At 40.4% G+C, this 22,345-nt stretch overlaps 1 protein-coding gene across 1 annotated transcript in view; it reads right to left on the reverse strand.

Annotated features, from left to right (window-relative positions):
* The window catches only part of CFAP47 (cilia and flagella associated protein 47), a 465,875-nt gene that overhangs the window by 28,073 nt on the left and 415,457 nt on the right, over positions 1 to 22,345 (reverse strand). The window contains exons 54-56 of the mRNA XM_044285568.1: positions 20,255 to 20,416; positions 5,470 to 5,641; positions 4,754 to 4,915 (exon numbers count right to left, since the gene is read on the reverse strand). Of these exons, the coding sequence (XP_044141503.1) occupies positions 4,754 to 4,915; positions 5,470 to 5,641; positions 20,255 to 20,416 (496 nt within the window). The remainder of the gene's footprint in view (positions 1 to 4,753; positions 4,916 to 5,469; positions 5,642 to 20,254; positions 20,417 to 22,345) is intronic.

A 22,345-nucleotide genomic window follows, 5' to 3' on the forward strand; every position in this document is an offset into this window, starting at 1 on the left:
CGATCCCACACAATGGACCGCAGTCTGCCGAATGCAGAACTTGCCTTTGCAATTCTGCAGCAGTGATGAGCGGCAGGGGCAATATTCGAATTTGCGATATTTCATAAATATTTTGGTGAATATTCATCATATATTCGAGAATTTGTGATCTTGAGTCATTTTTTTCTTGATTGCAAAGATCGGCAATCAGAGAATTTGCGATAGAAATTTGCGATACAATAATTCGCAATCAACACTACTCCTAAAGTCAAAGATATTGCAGCATTCTCATTGGCCCACAAGCAAGAAGCAGTGAGGGATCATGGGTACTGATGAAAAAAAATCTAGAATATTCACAAAGTGTCAATATTCACGCTAAAAATTTGCGGTTAGAATATTCACGATCAACACTATTCTGCAGTTGACCTCGATGTCAATTATCACTGCACGGGAGAGGGTACTGCTAAGATACGTATATTGGTCTGCTGCAAGCAGCTTCTATCCTTTCACTGTGATGGTAGGTTCTTGATATTGGGGTTTCAGAGCTGGCTGGTACATCTCTTCGGTTTTCTTTGCGTTAATGATAAGGCCAAAGTTGTCACATGCTGCTGCGAATTTGTCCATAATGGCTTGAATTTCCTGCTCTGATTCTGCATTAAGGGCACAATCGTCAAAAAAAAAACTCACGAAGCACAGTCTCTTTTACCTTGGCGACAGCCTGGAGTCTTCGTAAGTTAAACAGTTTCCCATCGGTTCTATATGTCAGATTGATTCCCAGTGAACTGTTCTGAAAGGCATCTGACAGCATGACTGAAAACATTATGCTGAACAGGGTTGGTACCGAGCATGCACCCTTGTTTCACGCCATTTGTGACAGGGATTCACCATTGCTCAGAACCCGAGCCACCATACCATCATGGAATTGCCCTCCCATTAAGATGAATCTGTCTGGGCATCCAAACTTCGACATAATGCCATAAGCCTTTGCGACTAACTGTGTCAAAAGCCTTGGTAAGATCTATAAAGGTGGTGTTTGGTTCACAATTTTGCTCCTGACATTTCTCATGAAGCTGCAAATATCATGTCCATCGTGCCACACTCTTTGCGAAAACCACACTGTGTCTCAGGTAGCAGACCCCATTCCAGATGATCAATCAGACGATTTAGCAACATTCGTGCCAAGATCTTGCCTGCAATTAATAAAAGTGATATTCCTCTATAATTATCGCAGATTTGTCTATTTCCTTTTCTCTTATAAAGGTATATGATGGACGCGTCTTTCAGTTCCTGAGGTATTGAACCTTGATTCCAGAAAGACTGGAACAATTGGGTAAATTTTTCAACAAGCACTGTACCACCAGCTTTATAGACTTCTGCCGGAATCCCATCAGATCCTGGCGCCTTACCACTGGACAGTTGACTGGTGGCCTGTAAGGTTTCAGCCTCTGATGGTGGGACATCCAGGCTATAGTTGATATCCACCTGGGGTATTCTGTTAATTGCCTCATTGTTGATGGTAGATGGGCGGTTCAGCACAGAGTGGAAAGGTTCAACCCAACGCTGTAGAATCAGAGTTTTCTCAGTAATGACAGTTGTATCATTTGAATCAAGTAGAGGAGAGCTTCCTGAAGACTGAGGTCCATACAGGGATCTGATGGCTTCATATAAACATTTGGTATTGTTTCTATCAGCAAACTTCTGAATTTCATCTGCTTTGGCACTCAGCCAGGAGTCCTGCATCTTAAGTTTACTCTGTTTAGTCCTGCGAGTGTTGATAAAAGCATTTTTCTTTGCAGTTGACGACGGGTCATTTTGACGAGCACGGTGAAGGCAATGTTTTTTGGTTAGCAAGGTCTTAATCTCTTAATAGCTTTCATCAAACCAGTCCCGTTGTTACCTGCATGCGGGTCTGAGAGCCTTAAGTGCAGATGAATGCAAGATGTTCTGGAAGCATTCCCAGTCCTTCTCAGCACTTCCGTGCATTTGCAGGTTCGTAAGTTGATTTTCAAGATCTTTTACCAATGAGGCTGCGATATTGGGATTTACCAATGTATTGACATTGATCTTCTTTATCACAACTATGTTTCCCTGTGGCCGCTACTTAGGTTTGATATGGATATTTAGTTTAGAGTGTATGGCCAGTCCAGCAGTCAGCACTCAGCATGGCCTTAGTTACTCTTACATCCTGTATGTCTTTCCACCGCACTATGACATAATCATTTAGATGCCAGTGCTTGGAGCGTGGGTGCATCTAGGACATCTTTTTGCGAGTAGGTAGGCGGAAGATGGTGTTAGTAATGACCAAGTTATGAGCAGATGTCTTCAATAGAAAAAGACCTGTTACATGTGCTGATTCCGTTTTTGTCAATGACGCCATCCCAGGTGAAGTGATTCAATCCCACTCGCATTAAAATCACCAAGTAGAATAATTCTGTCAGTGAGCTTCACAGATGAAAGAAGGGCATCGAGATCATTATAAAACTTGTCCTTTACTTCATCAGGATTTGTCATTGTGGGTGCATAGGCACTGATAAGCGTAGCTTGTTTTCCACGTAGTAATGGAAGTTGCAGTGACATGAGATGATTGTTTACACCCTTAGCAAGATTGGAAATTTGGCAAACAAGATGATTTTTAACTGCAAAGACAACTCCAGACTTACGATGTTGGTCACTGCCACGTCCACACCAAAAGAATGTGTAGCCGCCTCCTGTTTCTGTGAGTTGGCCTTCATTTGCTAAGTGAGTTTCACACAGGGCCACAATGTCGAACCTTGCAAGCTCTCTAGCTACCTAATGACGCGTTCCGGCCAGCCAATCACTGTAATGCCAGTAAACAACATTGCTATGGCATTACAGTGAGTGGCAGCACTCCCCTGCATGTTTATTGGCTGTGTAGCAGGAGACTCGAGCATCGCGCTCGAGCACACGCGGTGTTCGGCTGAATACATCGCGATGCTCGAGTGAAAATGGTGTTCGGTCAAGCATGCTCGCCCAACACTAGTAAACAGGCATCTGCTGCCCTGAAAAAATAAGTCATTGATGACAAACAACTGTTTGTTCCCAAAAAGGGCGATACAGCTCTCCTGTTCAACGATTAGGCATTTATCGGGAATGAACAGTTTTGTAAATTTGCCTGTAAAACGACAGCTGTTCAGCTGGACACATGGATATTAAGACTCTTGCTCAGAGTCATAACAAAGATGACTTCTGCTCTGGTACACTTAATAAGAATGTATACTGAATGGTCGGCTATTCATTTAGAATCATACATTTCCCTTAAAATGTTACAGAATTACAGAAATATTGTCCATTTTCTGTGTTGCTGTTGCGACTATTTTGGCAAAAGTGACAAAAATAATCACAGCTAAGTCTACTTTCACACTCGCGTTTTTGGCTTTCCGTTTGTGAGATCCATTCAGGACTATCACACACGGTCCAAAACGGATCAGTTTTTGCCCTAATGCATTCTGAATGTAAAAGCATCCGCTCAGAATGCATCAGTTTGCCTCTGTTCCGTCTCTATTCCGCTTTGAAGACGGACACTAAAACACTGCCTGCAGCGTTTTGGTGTCCGTCTGATGAAACTGAGCCAAATGGATCTGTCCTGACACACAATGTAAGTCAGTGAGGACGGATCCATTCTCTGTGACACAATCTGGCACAATAGAAAACGGATCCGTCCTCCATTGACTTTCAACGGTGTTCAAGACGAATCCGTTTTGGCAATGTTAAAGATAATACAAACGGATCTGTCCTGAACGGATGCAGACGGTTGTATTATCTGAACTGTCATGGATCCGCACAAAACGCGAGTGTGAAAGTAGCCTAAGCTCTCAGAAACAGATTGTAAAACTTTATTCTTGTCTATTAATAGTAATATTACTGTCACACTATATTGAATAGAATTTTTCTTAATGTAAAAGTGAGTATATAAAAAAGTATATTAGGCGGTTTATAAATAAGTAACTGCTACATAATAAAACATACAGCAAACTGGAAGTGCACTTTAAATCACCATATGAATCTACAATACATAAATGAAAAGAAGAAAATAAAAGGCAGCACTGATGTCCCCACTAATGGGTGTATGCCACTTGGATATGGCACAATCTTTAAAATGTTAAATAAAAAGAAGGTGGCAGCACATCCAAATTCTAAAAAGTTAAGTAGATTTATTCAGCCATATGTTTACATCTCATTGCCTTGAGCATTCTTAGTTTGCATAAATGAACAAATGAAGTATTGTATTAAATATAACACATTTCCAGTTTTTGTAGGACTGTTGCTAAAATCAGTAAATATCCATTTTCAGGATACTATGAGCACTAAACATGTATGTGTGATAAGGTATATACACTATCAGCATTGTACATAACAATAGGACAAGTTCTATAAAAACCCTATTAGCTCAAGTCAAAATAATGGAGTGAAAAAGTTGCATGGTTTCTTATGTAAATTAATCTCTAGACTTACCATTTACTAGATTTACTATTGCGACAATTTAAAAAGTCACAAAAATTGCGCAAGTTCACTCCAGTGAGGACCATGCTTATCTTATGCGACTTTTTAATAGAACATGCGACTTTTTCATAAAGACGTGCGACTTTTGTAAAGCCACTTACTGAAGGATAAACTGCTACCGTCAAACATTTATCACAGTATTAAAGGACCATTAATAAATCTGACTTAGCCAAAAGTGATGTAATGATAAATCTGACCCTATGTAGCGTTAATACTTGAAATAAAATTAAAAGAGAATCTGAAATGACGGTACCTTGTCTGACTAGTTAATCTGAAGCCAACAGCTGATTCTTTGTTAAGTCCGACTGCTTCAATCTGAATGACATCATCTACATTTGGTTCAGTGGCTACAAAGTGAATCGGGAACTTCCATATTCCACCGGTTACACATTGTACAACTAGTAGCGCAGAGTGCCTGAGATGTAATTAGTACAAAAGAATACAATAATGAATATTTTTTAACTGGAGCAGGACACAGGTATTGGAGGTATAGGAATACTAGCAATAGAAGGGTGCAATGTAGGGTACAATAGTTTGTATTATGGTTTCATCTGAATCTTATCTTTGGGATCCCCTTCTGCTTCAGCTAGCTTTGGGAATATGGTTTCTTATAAGATTCTGCTAAATTAGTAGAACTAAATTCAAGTCTTAACACATCATATATAGATATCAAAGATGTTATGTGTGATGTTCCCCCCTAATTCTTATGTACTGCCGTTTAAGCCTATTTGGCTTCCCAAATTCACACATTTCACAATCCAAACTAATGTCATCTTGTGTAACATCAAATTATGAATTAATATGTAATTTCCTCTTAACTGTCACATGGCTTACATTTGCATTTCTTACATTTACATATTTCTATAAAATATCATTAATTAATCTGACTGTTCAAGGCTTCGCATTCCCCTCTTCTAATGTGAACACGAATAACCTCAAGCATAACATTCTACACATGTAACGCTTTACCTCATTGACTTATTGGGTGCAAAAATGATGTTGAAGATTAATGTGACAATCCCAGATGGTGTATCACGTTCCTTTCTCACTAGTTCAATTCCCACAGATGGTTCCAGATGAGACTTTGATTCTTCAGATTCATACCTAATTTCATATAAAAATTCTTCAGTAGTTCTAAAACCTAATATGAGGAAAAAAATGGTTAATTACTTTTTCGACAGTGTCACAAACACAAGTGACAAACATTTGCTTTATTGTAATTGTTGATTCAATTCTACGCTACAATTATTTGCTTCATACAGTATGAATACATTTTAAATACAGCCCATTATGTTTATAATGAAATACCATATTTTTCTATTAGACACACTTTTTCTGCTGCTTCTAATAGTCCAAATGCTAGCATTAGAAGCAGGAGACTCTTCTGTTATGTTAGTAACTGAAAGGTTCTGGCAGTGCAGTTATGAGGACACAGCATGTACTGTTATCTGCTCATTGAACTGTCACATCGTGTACCCATATTTCTGTACACATACCACAGTAAATATGTGCAGTGTCTGCCCTGCCAGGACCTTTGTAGACAGGTCCCATTCTCCATGCTGTGCACAGGACAGATCCATCCCAGTAACTTCAGCTTCGTATTACTGCTTCTTACAGGGTACGCTCAGGCAGCACTATGGCTGGAATAGTCAGGGGGCACTGTAGCATGCAATGAGATGAGGTCTGTGGCTGGTAATGTGATGAGGATCTGTGGCTGGCAATGTGATGAGGATCTGTGGCTGGCAATGTGATGAGGCAATGTAACTAGCAATTTGATGGGGCACTGACTGGCATAGTAAGGAGGCACTGTGGCTGGCAATGTGATGAGGTATTGTGGCTGTCATAGTCAGGGGCACTGTTCCTGGCAATATTCTAGGGCATTGGCTTTTGTACTGTGTCTGTATGATATAAACTCTATATCACCCATAGGATAAATACAGTAAAAATTGTATGTTCTGCTCTTTATGCTTATGAGTTTGTCTTATAGACCAAAAATATGGTAATTCTGAAACGTGAAGACTACGTCTTGTATGCATATTAAATATTGATTTAAAAAAACACATTTCGTTTTTTGCTTGTTTTATATTATTTCTAGTTATTAGTTGCTTTATTATATAGATACATAAATTAAAGGGATATTATGATTACATCACATTATCCCCTATCCACATTATAGAGGATAATAATTAGATCACAGCTCGGACATCCACCAATCACAAGAACAGGGGCCTCATAACCCGAAATGAATGGAACCTCATGTCAAGCATGTGTACTGCTGCTCCATTCTTTTCTATCGGACTGTTAGAGATAGTACACGCACTCAGCTATTTCGAGCAACCCCCAGAGATGAATAGAGCAGCAGTGCACATCCTTGACCTGCTTCTCCATTCATTTTGGGGGTCATATGTAGTACAGGGCCCGTTATCGTGATTAGTGGACTGATCTGATAGTTATCCACAGAATGATAACTTGATATAACCAGAATACCATTTTAACTCACTTCCAAGAGAAAGAAACTTGTCTCTGTAGTGCCATTTAGTGGAGGTAGCTACCCTATATAAGTTTTTTAGTTTGACTAATATTCTTAGTTATATAAACAGACTCTTTAAAGGTAGGGCATCTACTACACGGTAGTTACCTCCACTAGGTGGCACTATAAACACTCCATATGCCATCTTCAGAGACATCATCACAACAAAAGTATTGTACAAGCGTCACATTTAACTGTAGTGTGTTGAGATATTTAAATCATTTTTCAATTTTTTTTTTAATAATTCATTACTGGCATCACCTTTACACCTTATCTGCTGCCATGCTCCTATTGCACCACATTCCCCCCACCACCTCCTTGCTGGCTGACATTGATCCCCCTATACTGTGCATATAGAGAAAGCTATCAATCAGTGATGGTGGGGATGGCAGAGGATCGCCCATAGTTCATGTATATAATTATGAGGTCTTCTTTCTCATGAGAGTGGCGGCTAATAAGTGCTATCTAGGTTACACGCACATGATAGTGAAAAATGGCTGTGTGATGGTCATTTTTAGGAATTATTAACGCAAGCCCGTCACTTAAGGCAGCAGGCCCCATGCTACCTATGATGATGTCACATGGTGTCATGCTGGGAGCGCAGGTCCTGCTGCCTCCAGTGAGGAGCAAGGGGCGTGCAAGTGGTATTATTCTTTTTTTTGGTCGGCTTTATACTGGGACACACTAAGAGGGACATTAAATATACGGAAAGCCACTTATGGGGACATTCAATTTACTTGGAGCCATTAAGGACATTATATATACTGGGGGCCACTAAGAGGGAAATTATATTAATGTCCAGGGAGCACCATGGGGGACATTATATTTACTGATGGCAAAAAAAAAAAACAATGAACTACATGAATTTTTAACAGCCATTTAAAAGTGATGCAAAATGGATGCAAAACTGCCATTAAAAACAGATGCACGGCCAGAAAATGGATGCATACACTGATGCAAAATAGCCATGAAAAACGTACAGGGTGTTTCTTTTAATGGCTGTTTTTTTTGTCACTGTTGTGTACAGGTAGACACACTACAGAACATACACACTACACAAAAATCAGTGTGTTTGCTGCTACCTTATGTTGCACACAGGTAGTGCCAGACTCCCATTAAATAAGATAATATCACTAGCGAATTTTATTTATTATTTTTTAGCCTTTATAAGAGGCTCCTTTATCTTGTATTTCTAAATAGTTTTATATTAAAAGAGCCCTCCGCAGGTAGCCACTGCACATTCAGAGGTCTTACAGCAAGCACAGTATTACTTTAATATATCCGTTATAAAGAAACCAAAATAATCTCAAAGTTTAATATGAAAAAGTACAGACTGTTCAGAGCTTTATGACAGAGATGAGAAACATGAAATTAAAAAATAACACTTTGCTTTGTTTTAAGTGTTCCCTCAAGCTATTTTATAATGGTATTTCTTCCAATGATGTTTCCTAATGTCAAGCTTTTTCTGCTGGATATGTTGTTTCCACTTCTAAAAAAATGAACATTAGCAATCATTAAAAAATCAAGCGATTTAAAAATGTATTATAATTCGATTTTTCTTCCTTTGAAAGCAATCATTGTAAGACATTTTTTTTAACTTGCTTATTCTTTTGTTACAGAAAATGTACCTAAAGTCGAATGAGCTTTAAGAGATAGCAATAAGGACTCCTCTATGCCTTCTCTTCCATATTTACTAGATCTGATGGTTAGATATAGTTATCATTTATTGTTATATGATAATATAATAGATATAAATATTATAAATATTTTCTTGTACATAGGGGGCAGTATTATAATAACTATATTTTTAACATAGAGGACAATATTATAGCAGATATATTCTTGTTCAGAGAGGAAAATAATATAGAAGGTATATTTTTGTCCACAGGGAAGAGTATTAAAGTACTTATATTCAGTGGTAATAAAACCAGTCTTAGCTGCAAAAATCAGTTGCCACCAACTGAGCATGAATGGCATATCCTAGAGAACACATTGGAGCAGATTTGTGAAAGCTGTCTAAAAGAATACATTCTTTGTTGCCTACAGCAAACAATCACAAAGGTGCTTCGATTTTTCAAGAGCAGTATAAGCAATTAAAGAGGCTTTCCATAGAACTGGTCAATAATATGAAATTGGTGGGGTTGGGTACCAACACCTGGCACTGCCACTGCTGGGCCGTTAGTGGCAGCAGAAGGTTCCCAGAAGTAAACAGTGTAACATGTAAAACCACAGCTCCATACACTGTGTAGTGGCAGCTCTGTACAGTGTACTCTTCCAGAACCTGCCAATAGCAGCTGATTGGTCAGGGTCCACCACCGATCTTATACTGATGACAACCTATCCTAAGTACGGGTCATTAATATGTTGGTCAGTGAAAACCCCTTTAAAGCTTGTTGGGATTGATTACTACAGACAACAAAGACAGTTTTTCTTTGGACAGTTTCTTTATCATGCATGAAACAAAGTTATGAGATGACCCAGTTCAACGTTAAAAGGGGTTCTCCAGGAATGATTTAAAATGACCACAAGCAACCTGTCCTATAATGTGAGTAGGACTGGTTGCTTCCATTTGTAGAGCCTTACTATACACTACACTCTAGAACTTGCAAATTCTACATAGTGGTGAGTTTTATTGCTGTCAGGCAGGATTACCAGCTATTGTAGAGCATTGTAATGTGTGAAAGTAGCCTCATACCTGTACTATATGTCCTGTTATGCAATCTACTAGTATTACATTTAGTGTACTGTTATCTACTTTGAAAGAGAAAAACAGACAGAGGCAGCGCCTGTAGTGTGATACCAGAAGGGGCTATTTTGCATTATAAATGCCAAAAGTGTCAAAAGTGCTCACCTTATAGTGTTGTGAGTAACAACAGCCAGTAATGTGTAATGTTTACGGACCTCCGCCAGGTGATGGTCTTCTGCCAGTGCCACTGCCTTTGTCCTCACTGACTTGCTGTGAAATCGGCATTCCAGGTATTATACAGCGATGCTTGTAAGAGAGAAAAAGAGGACTTTTGATGGTCAGTAGTACCACAATTGACAGCGGGACAACCAAGATGGTACGCTTGATCATAAAATTTATTTGATAAAACTACAACATTTTTCGGAGGCTACAGTGTCTCCTTCCCCAGGATGTTAATCAATTTAGTTAACTACCGGATGGAGGAGATGCTGTAGCTTCCAAAACATGTTGTAGTTTTATCAAATAAAGTTCATGATCAAGCATACCATCTTGGTGGTCCCCCTGGTAGTGCCAACAATCCGAAGTCCTCTTTTTCCGTCTAAGACTACTTTCACACTTGCGTTCGGGGCTCCGCTTGTGAGTTCCGTTTGAAGGCTCTCACAAGCGGCCCCGAACGCATCCATACGGCCCCAATGCATTCTGAGTGGATGCGGATCCGCTCAGAATGCATCAGTCTGGCAGCGTTTGTCCTCTGCTCCGCTCAGCAGGCGGACACCCGAACGCAGCTTGCAGCGTTCGGGTGTCCGCCTGCTGAGCGGAGCCAAACGGATCCGTCCAGACTTACAATGTAAGTCAATGGGGACGGATCGGTTTGAAGATGACACAATATGGCTCAATTTCAAACGGATCCGTCCCCCATTGACTTTCAATGTAAAGTCTGGATGGATCCGTCTGACTAACTTTCAGGCTTAGAATTTTTTCTGAAATATAATGCAGACGGATCCGTTCTGAACAGATCCCATCGTCTGCATTATAGGAGCGGATCCGCCTGTGCAGACACCAGACGGATCCGCTCAGAACGCAAGTGTAAAAGTAGCCTTACAAGCATCCCTGTTACCTACTTGCATTATATGTATGTACTGTACTAGTACTCTATCTGTACTACTGGCAACGCGATGCGCTTGATTATAATTCAGGCAACGTGTATAACTGGACAATTAACCATCAATCTCAACAGCGCTCTCAAAAAATTGGTAAAAAAAAACCCACGAGGGACGTGGTTCAAACACAACAAAATAATACTACTGTGGAGCCTTTTTTGGAATTTACGATGAATTCAGCAAGAAGAAACGAGCGCGGCGTGGAGGACGCAAACGTCACCGCTTCCGACATAAAGACAAGGAGCAAAAAACCATTGGTCAAAAAACGCAACTAAATGATACCAACATTGTGGTAAATATTTCCTCCCATGTCTTGTCAGATGTACAGTTGAATGTCTTGGCCAAGGGACTAAGCTTCTGCCCCAATAGCAATACGGATTGGCTACAATTAGAAGCTGACCTTCATCAGTTTTTCCGTAGGCTGAAGCTTAGAACCTGGTTTTCAACACGTCCAACTATGACAAATACATGTACTAATACTGAATTGAAACTGAGTGATTACAATTTATTTAACAAAAGTGATTTCATTCCACCGGCGTCTTCTCCTGCAATTGATTCATTTGTTGATGCGGTAATGAAAGATGTAAATATGCTTAAGTTGAATGAAAAGAAAAGTTTTTTGCACCCCAACATCACACAAACCGAGTGGCATGCTGTTGATGAGCTAGTCCATGACCACAGTCTCACCATTAAGCCTGCCGACAAGGGCGGTGCGATTGTGGTCATGGACACTCATCAATACATCGCAAAGGCCAACCGACAGTTGGAGGATTGCGAGGTGTACCAAAAACTACATACTGATCCCAAATGGGACATTGAAAGGAGGATTCAGAGCTTGCTACAGGAAGCCAGCACTGCGGGCATCATTGATGATAAGCTCAAAACCTTCCTTTCTGTCTCACATCCCGTCACACCCCTCCTGTACCTATTGCCCAAGATACATAAATGTCTTATAACCCCTCCGGGTAGACCAATCGTGTCTGGTCGCGGTTCCCTGTTGTCCAATATTTCTATTTTTTTGGATATATTCAGTCCTATATTCAAGACACTTCAGATTTTTTGAATAAATTGGCTGAGGTTTCTTTGACATCTGATGTGATTCTAGCATCGCTAGATATCACTAGCCTATACACCTCAATCAGACACACCTTTGGGATTGAGGTAGTTACCAAGGCTTTATCTCAGTCCACTTTTTCAACTGAATGCCAAGACTTTTTAATACAACTTCTACATTTGGTGCTGACTTGCAACTACTTTTTATTTGGGGATCATTTTTATCTCCAGAGGAAGGGGACCCAATGTGGCCCCGACCTATGCCAACATGGCGGTCTCCTTCCTCGAGGAGACTTACATCTATGTATCGCCCCACTTCCGACATGTTCTGAAGTGGTGGCGATACATAGATGAAATTTTTTTGATTTGGACAGGTTCAGAGGAGGCTCTTATGGAGTTTTTTCAATTTCTGAATACTATCGATTCTGATATTAAATTTACGTTGGAACACTCACGTGAACAATTACATTTTTTGGACACTGTCGTGACCTTACATGATCGTGTGCTATCGACGGGCTTATACTCTAAGCCCACCGATCGCAACACATTATTGAGGTACAACAGTGCACATCCCAGGGCCATGGTCAAATCCCTTCCCTTGAGTCAGTTTTACCACGCCAAACGTATAGTCAGTAACAATAATGAATTATCTGACACTCTTAAATGCATGACACAGTCCTTCATAGATAGGGATTATCCTGTAATTTTACTCAAACAACATCTTAACTCTATACAATACAAAACACGTACAGAGCTTCTTACCAAGAAAAATAAAAATAGTGATAAACAAAGCAAGAGAATTCCTCTGGTAACTACCTACACAGAAGATAGTACACATATTCGGCGAATTATCCTGAAACACTGGCCAGTTTTGAAAAGTGGTCATGAGGGGATTGAGGAATTTCATCTTCCTCCCCTCATGTCATACAAAAGAACTAGGAACCTTAAAGACAGATTGATTCTTACCGACATAGGTACACAAAAGGAGTTGGGCCAAACCTTTCTGCGTAGTCCCAAATTGGGTAGCTTTCCATGCTTAAATTGTATCAATTGTCGATACATGCAAAAAGGCAGTTTTTTTCTGCATCCACGCACGCAGAAGAAGTACTACATCAAGCACTTTTTGACATGTGAATCCTCCTTTGTTATATATATCCTTTAGTGTCCATGTCAGTTATTATACATTGGGGAAACTTCACTGGATTTCAAAAGTAGAATCAACCAACATCGATATACCATCCGTAAAAAACGGATGGATCTTCCAGTCCCGAAACATTTTACTGACATGGACCACAAGGAGCGGGACCTGAAATGTATGCTGGTCGACCATATCCCTACACCACGGAGGGGTGGGAACAGACTTGCCCTTCTCAAAAAATGTGAGATGCGATGGATTGCTAAACTAAATACTATAAGACCACAGGGATTAAATGTTGATTATAGGCCCTGGTTATTGTCCTAGGTGATTGTGCTCTTGATTCTGCTCGCCTGCTCTTATGTTGAGTTTTAAGTGGTTGTGCCCCTTGTCTATATAACAAGGTGTTCTTATATATTGTTTTTATTACCCTCAGGATTATGGTGAACATTGTGTGTACCCACAACAAAGGGTGAGCGCTGGAAGATTCATCCACTGGATCATGATGGGACCTATATACTGTTTTTTACAGTTTTATTTGTTTTTTCTTTTGAATAAGATGTTTTTATAACAAGATTGGTGGGATCATGTCTCTGTGCACAGTGGGTTATACGGTCATGTTTTATGCATTGCATGACATATGATTGTTCTCCATACAGGTGCACGGACACATAGATTCCCTTGACACTTGTTTCTTTTCTTGATTTGTATGTAGGCATTTAATTATACACAGGTGATAATGGAAAACCTGGGATGGTTTGGTTGCTATACCCATGCGCTCGGATTTACATATGGACAAGCCTCTTGAGCCACCAGTCTCGGGGAGAGTATTGACATGTTTATATATCAATGTGCCCCCGTAATCTAGAGGATGATCCCGGGTCTGCCATGTTGGATTTCCAGGGATGGTATCCAACGGACAGGGGGGACAAGTCAGGTTGGGACTTTGTGATAACCACATAAGTCACATTTACTGAAATCCTCGTTTAGACTAGGGGGCTATTTAACAACTAATAAACCAAGTCCGCACATAGTGAGGAAAGCGGCGGTACTCCCGCCTAGTACATTTAGCTTTCCTGTACACAACAATGGTACTTCCAGTTGTATATACTTTTTTATTTTTTCTCCCGGATTGATGGTTGACTCATGAATGGTATTGCCCATGTGATTCGATGCGCCTGGGTTGGCAATGATCCTGCAACGGGTGCCCACACTGCCATATGTACTCCGCTACTTTTCATGCTTGCCTACATAATCTTATTATCTTATGTTTTTAAGATGAATCATTTCTTTATACTTTGGATATTTATAACTTACTTTAGGTGTTATATATATGTCCCTTATAATGATCCTTGGAAATAGATCTGTTTAATCATGCCTTTCCATGTGTTTTGAATACCATTGAACACTTGAATTTGTAAGTTCGTCTAATCCGATCATGTGACAGACGGAAGCACATGACCGGATGATTTACTTGAACACATGATTGGAGGAGTGATCACATGCTGTGACCACACACTCACAGGTCCTGCGACATGCGCACTATATCGAATGACCAGAATGGGTGATCATGTGATCGGATTCCCCAGGAAGGTCCTGAGACATGCGTATTGGTTTGCCTGAGACGCCTGGACCCATGTGTTCTGACTCCATCGCACACTCCTGCAATCTAACTCATCATTCCACTGAGGTACACCTGCACTGTTTAGTTATTGTAATGGTACACACCTGAATTAATTATGGTTGTCATTGTTGTATTTTGTCTGTACACTGTACGTTGAATTTAATACGGGTATCGTCTGCACTGTAACACTGGATGTAGTTTTATGAAATGTTACTTTACAATGATAACACTGCTGTTGTCATAATTTTTTAACCATATCACTTTAATTGATTGTAATTTATTCATTGATTGTTTGATTATGTCAATGTGTTTAAATATGTACTATGCACTGCCCACTATGTCACTGCTTGAGAAAAATCCCATTGAGAGGATTGAAACGTTGCATGCTTGGTGATTAAAGCTTCTTTTACTTCTTCACTACTTGGATGTGCTGCGGATTTCATTTATTCTGTACTACAGGTAATATATCTAATGTACCACACTTTACCTGTGCCAGAAGGAGCTGATAATTATATAATAATAATAATAATAATAACATTTATTTATATAGTGCCACCATATTCTGCAGCTCTTTACAAATTCATAGTGTTCATGTACAAAACAAAACTAACTGGCTAATATACAACTGAAACACTAGTCAGGGCCCTGCTCGCAAGAGCTTACAATCTATGGGGAATTGGGGGTGACACATAAGGTAGTTGATTGTGATAAGTAGGATTTGAGCCGTTATTGAACTGACAGGAGTGGTGCCTGACGATCTGCTTCGGGTTTGGGACTGCTAGAGGATCGATATCAGGCCAGAGGCATTGGTGGGGGAGGTTTAGTCGGGGAATGGTCAGTTTAGGCTGCTTTCACACTAGCGTTCGGTATTCCGTTCGTGAGCTCCGTTTGAAGGAGCTCACGAGCGGACCCGAACGCAGCCGTCCACCCCTGATGCAGTCTGAATGGAGGCGGATCCGCTCAGACTGCATCAGTCTGGTGGCGTTCAGCCTCCGCTCCGCTCGCCTCCGCACGGACAGGCGGACAGCTGAACGCTGCTTGCAGCGTTCGGGTGTCCGCCTGGCCGTGCGGAGGCGTGCGGATCCGTCCAGACTTACAATGTAAGTCAATGGGGACGGATCCGTTTGAAGATGCCACAATGTGGCTCAATCTTCAAGCGGATCCGTCCCCCATTGACTTTACATTGAAAGTCTGGACGGATCCGTCCCAGGCTATTTCCACACTTAGCTTTTTTTGCTAAAATAATGCAGACGGATCCGTACTGAACGGAGCCTCCGTCTGCATTATTATGGGCGGATCCGTTCTGAACGGATCCGCCCGAACGCTAGTGTGAAAGTAGCCTTAGGTAGCTTGATAAGCCTGCCTGAAAAGATGTGTTTTTAAGGCACGTTTGAAGGTGGAGAAGTTGTGAATTGATCTAGTATTCCGGGGCAGAGTTTTCCAGAGAGTAGGTGCAGCTCGAGAAAAATCTTGAAGACGGTAGTGAGAGGTACGAATTATGGAGGTTATTAATCTTAGGTCGCTAACAGAACGGAGAGCACGAGTAGGGTGGTAGATGGAGATGAGGTAGGAGATGTATGGAGGTGCAGCACTGAGGGAGCTTTGTGGGTGAGGGTGATAAGTTTGAACTGTATTCTGTGGTGGATGGGCAACCAGTGAAGTGACTGGCACAGACTAGTAGCATCAGCGTAGTGGTCTGATGGATAGATAAGCCTGGCTGCAGCATTTAGGACAGACTGAAGGGGGGAGAGTTTAGTTAGAGGGAGACCGATTAGTAATGCGTTGCAGTAGTCAAGACGAGAATGAATCAAGGCAACAACAAGAGTTTTTTCAGTTTCCACCGCGAGAAAAGGGCGGATTCTGGGGATATTCTTGAGGTGCAGACGACAAGAGTGATTGAATATGGGGAACAAAGGAAAGATCAGAGTCAAATGTGGCCCCAAGACAGCGGGCATGTTTCACAGGAGTTATGATAGTGCTGCAGTCCGGAATTGAAATATCCAGTTTAGGTGAGTTAGTAGAGGGGGGAAAGACAAGAAGTTCAGTTTTTGAGAGGTTCTAGATACAGAGAGGACATAATGTGAGAGACAGCTGCCAGAACATTACTGGTGTTTTGGAGTAAAGCAGGGGTGATGTCAGGGGATGAAGTGTATAATTGGGTGCCAGCATAGAGATGGCATCGAAATCCAAATCTATCGATAGTCTGATATTTAATGGGGTCATTTATTAAGACCGGCGTTTTAGGCTACTTTCACACTCGTGTCTTGGGTGGATCCGTCATGGATCTGCAAAAATTGATCCGTTACAATAAAACAACCGCATGCATCCATCATGAACGGATCCCTTTTCTATTGTGCCAGATTGTGTCAGAGAATACGGATCTGTCCACATTGACTTACATTGTGTGCCAGGACGGATCCGTTTGTTTCAGTTTCGTCAAGCGGACAGCAAAACGCATTTTGCGGTCTGCCTCCAGAGCGGAATGTAGACTGATTGGAGGCAAACTGATGCATTCTGAGCGGATCCTTTTCCATTCAGAATGCATTAGGGCAAAACTGATCCGTTTTGGACCGCTTGTGAGAGCCCATGATGGATCTCACCAATGGAAAGCCAAAACACGAGTGTGAAAGTAGCCTTAGACGTCAGTTTTAATACCCCTTGCACTGGCACATGATGTGCCTAAGTTATGTAGAGATGCTGGCCCCTGCATCCGAAGTCCTAAATCTATGACAGCTCCCCTGCTGGCATAGATTTAGATCATTTTCTACGCCTAAAACAGGCATATGAAATTATAAATGAGACTGACTGACTGGCCCGCCCATGCCACTTTCTTAGACATCTTTAGCCACTTTTTGGTGTGGAAAACTCCCAGATTCGGCTGCAAATTCCCTTGGAATTGGTGTATATCTAATAGCTTGGTAAGGCCAAAAGTGCAACACATTGATGATCACATGCCTAGTGGATAAATCAGATTTTTCTTTACTTGATTGTGTTGCATTAGCACAATTCACCCATACCCTACTGATCTGACATTGATTTGATATGCAATGTGAGGAATAAATGCTATGTGACAGAGTACACAATTGTATGTTTTACCCAATATAGCTGTTCTCCAACTGCATTATTAACAAGACAAAATTACATTTTCAATTCCACTAAACCAATCATCCACAAACATTATTATATTGTGAAAGATGTCTGAGCCTCTCTCAGGTTTCACCTGCCTAATCATTTTCCATAATTCTTTCCGTTTAATTATGTTGACTTTGTTTATTCAACCAATGTTGCCTGACATGCTTGATATTATTGAGCATCTCTAGAGTTTATTCTTGGCTAAGTGGCTAAAATATGGGATTACAGATTCGCTTGGTTACATTCCTCTACTTTGCGATTATTCCACCCTATTTATGAACTGGAAAACTGTCTTATTACACAAAACACACATATGCGATTTTGAGACTGAAATTCCATTTGGCTCAGCAAATGTCTTCAGATGTGTTTAAACTGGAAACTAACAAAGTATGACTGGGCCACAGAAGATTTGATGACAGGCATCACATTTATATACGACTAGTACTATTATAATGCCACCAACTACATTATGGAATCTGTCAACATTTTAAATAATTCTAGAGTCGTATGTGTCAGAGCATTTCATTATTAGTCTCTTAGCCTGGAAGATTGTCAAGTTCCAATCAATACCTGCCTTTTCTTCCGCATACTAGAATCCGTAAACAAGTTTTATTGCAGTGGCATAAATATACTGTGATATCAAAGGCAAGATTATTCTCTCTGTGCAAAAATGCCCATAGACGCTTGTTTAATAAAACACCATACTGCGGCAGCATTAAATATAATTTTATTCTTGCTACTGTACCTCGAGCTGTTCTGTTGGTAATTAATTGAAGTCAAGAATTCAATCGGCACTTGCTATGAGGATGCGCATTAACGTGACAGAGTGGAGGCGATTAAATAAGAGCACTAAAATTTTCACCAAAGGGCACTAATTAATAACCCCATAGAGTTGTCATTGTTTGTGAAGACACTGAAGTATGAATCAAAGCAACAGTAGAACTATTCCTCAGGCAAATCTGCAGCAACGAATTTGCATCAGTGTTTTTCACTGCTTATACTGTAAAAATAGAATATTCGAACGCTCCACATATATTTCTAATGCTAACATGGTTTAACATTTATTTCAACTATTAATATGGCTGAACTAGCAGAAAATGTTTCCAGAACTGAAACAACACCCTAGGAGCAACTAAAAACATCAGATGTATTTGCAATGTGAGAAGAAGTAGGAGAACCCAGAGGAAGCCTACACAAACTCGGAGAGAACATACACGGTCCATAAAGATGTTACCCTTGGTAAGATTTGGACCCCAGAACTAAACACTTAGCCACCAGGCTGCAGAAATAATAATTCCTTAAAGGGGTTCTCTCACTTCAGTCAGTGGCATTTATCATGTAGAGACTTACTGTACTTACTAATGTACTGTGATTGTCTATATTGCCTCCTTTGCTGGTTGGATTAATTTTTATAGACTGCTGATGGTTACGACCACGCTGCAATCAGTCAGTGGTGGTCGTGCTTGCACACTATAGGAAAAAGTGCAGGCCTCTTTGATGGCCCAAGACCATGGGAGCGGACATAGGCTAGTGCCTTTTCCTATAGTGTGCAAGCAGGACCACTGTTGCTGGATTGCAGGGTGGTCGTAACCATGGAAACGAGCAGTATATAATGTAATGGAGAAATGTATTCAGCCAGAAAAGGGAGCAATATGGATAATAACAATACATTAGTAAGTGACTCATATTAACCTCCTCTACATAATAAATGCTGTTTGCCGAAGTGAGACAAACCCTTTAATATAGCATTATATTTTTTGAAATGCACTTAATTCAAGAGAGATCCAGTAATAATTTACAGGAAATTTTTAAAAATCCGTATTTTCTCTAAACCCGGCGTAAACACAAAATAAAACTTGTATTTCCAGACCACTGAAAGACAAATAACTGCTGTAAAAACATTATTGAGATTGTGAGTGTCCTAATAGTTTGATCACCACTGAGCAATCTTTATAAGGCATATCTAGTCATTATGTCATATAAGATTTTTTTTGTTTGTGAAATCTCGTTTAAAGGGGTTGTATGAAGATTAGAAAACCATGGCTGTTGTCTTCCTGAAATAAAAACACTGCAATTGTCCATGGGTTGTGTCTGGTATTATTATATCTCAACCATATTCAGAGTAAGTGAGTGGGTCTGAGTTGCAATACCACACAAACCATGGACAAAACTCTTTCTGGAAGAAAGCAGCCATGCTTCTCAATCTCACACCACCCCTTTTGAGACATTCTAATGAGATCCTTATGAGAAGGATCAATTACATTTGCAATATTTAGTGAATAAGTACTTTATTTTGGACTATTTACAGAAGCGTTATATGTAATAGGACAGCACAGATGTATGTAGGAGCAGCCGTAGCCTGGCAATATGGCCTTCAATGTTTCAAAGTCAATAGACACTGTTTTACCAGGTAATGAATGATTTATGAACTAACCATTGCTGACTTGAACTTCCTCTTGTACATGTGCCATCGTCCTTTCCATTAGTTTTTGATTTTGACTCGATGCTGGCATTGCAGTCTGACCAGGAGCAACACCAGTCAGCAATACTTCTACTCTCTCTTCTGTCCTACATCTTGCTTGACAGCTCACCACAGCTGGAAAATGATCCATAAAAATAATACAAGCAGAAAATAAATGTTTAAGTTTAAAAGAACAAAATTACCCAAAAAAATATTATTATGCTTAGTATACACTTGTCTGATAAAAAGGGCATTGTAATAAAAAATGTGTTATCAGCAAATACACAGGTTTACAATAACACAAAACTATTTAGCAATATGAAATTGAATACAGGGCACTCAGAAATCTTGACCAGGTGGTTGTAACAGATATTTTTATTGATGCTATATTTCGATAAAACCAAATAGAATATGGTAAAAAAAAAAAATAATAATGAGAAAGGTAAAATACACAATTATTCCATCCTATGTAATAACAACACTCTATTTAAGTTATACAATCCGCTACATACAGATACAATGTTAATACGATAAATACATATTGTAATTCATCGATTTAAAAAGGGCTTCCCGGCGGAACGTGTTGTAACCAATATATAGGATGGTATCGCAATACCTGGTGGTAACCACTGAGGAAGGGGCATACAGTTAGACCCCGAAACGCGTCTGGTGCGACACCCCCCCAAAAAAGACCTAAGTACCAAAGACTGACCAACTTATAAAGCAGCGGTGGACCTCTACAGACGAAATTCTTTGCTACCATTGCAGAATTCCTAATTACAAGCGGAGGTCTACAGGCTTGAACAGCTAATCTACAGAGCCACCTTGCAATCTCCAGATTCTACAAGTGCTGTACGAACAGAGGCACACTCAGGAGAAGGGTCACAAGTCAAGGTTTGGTCGTTTACTAATTCATTCACTTGCAAGTAATCTAGTAGCGGGACGCCGCTACCTATATTTGTTCCAGCTGGACGCTGTCATTCCGATCTGTTTAGGCTGGACGTTGCCGCTAACAAATGCGGGCTATCTGATTTCTGGTCCACACTAACTATACTCAGGTATTAACTTTAGACTACACTAACCTATTGGATTGAACTTGTAGGTATTGCGATACCATCCTATATATTGGTTACAACACGTTCCGCCGGGAAGCCCTTTTTAAATCGATTAATTACAATATGTATTTATCGTATTAACATTGTATCTGTATGTAGCGGATTGTATAACTTAAATAGAGTGTTGTTATTACATAGGATGGAATAATTGTGTATTTTACCTTTCTCATTATTATTATTTTTTTTACCATATTCTATTTGGTTTTATCGAAATATAGCATCAATAAAAATATCTGTTACAACCACCTGGTCAAGATTTCTGAGTGCCCTGTATTCAATTTCAATTGTTCTATACCATATATTGAGAGAGTGGTCTCAATTTTACAGGAGCACCATTTGGTTTCTATTTTTCCTAGTGCGACATCTAACCATATATTTAGCAATATATTACAGATTAATAATCATTTAAAGGGGTTGTCCAGGTTCAAAGCTGAACCCAGACATCCCTCCATTTTCCCCCGGTCAGCCCCCCTAACATGAGCATCGGAGCAGTTCATGCTCCGATGCTCTCCTTTGCCCTGTACCAAATGGTGCAGGGCAAAGGCATTTTTTTGAGATCCGGTGACGTACCGGGGCTCTCCATGAGGCTGCCAGGAAGCCGGGTGAGGTCACCGGCACAGATGGGCGGGATTTGGAGCTGCCCTAGCCAGTAAAACGGCTAAGGCAGTGCTAAAGCCCGCCCATCAGAGCCGTGATGTCACCGAACACAATGCCGGGCGGAAGTTACCGCCCGGCAGTGTGTTAGCGTAAACAAAAGAGACCTTGCCCAGCGCAGGGCAAGGGAGCGCATTGGGGCATCAGATGCTCCGATGCCAACATCTGGGGGACTGCCGGGGTGAAAATAAGGGTATAACCCCTTTAAGTGGATCTAATTAGTAACATTCCCCTTAATAAATTGGCAAATGCATGCAAATAATTGGCTAGCATTATGTCTAAATGTTTGTTTCAG

Source organism: Bufo gargarizans, chromosome 3 (assembly GCF_014858855.1).
Source record: "Bufo gargarizans isolate SCDJY-AF-19 chromosome 3, ASM1485885v1, whole genome shotgun sequence".
NCBI classification, from domain to species: domain Eukaryota; kingdom Metazoa; phylum Chordata; class Amphibia; order Anura; family Bufonidae; genus Bufo; species Bufo gargarizans.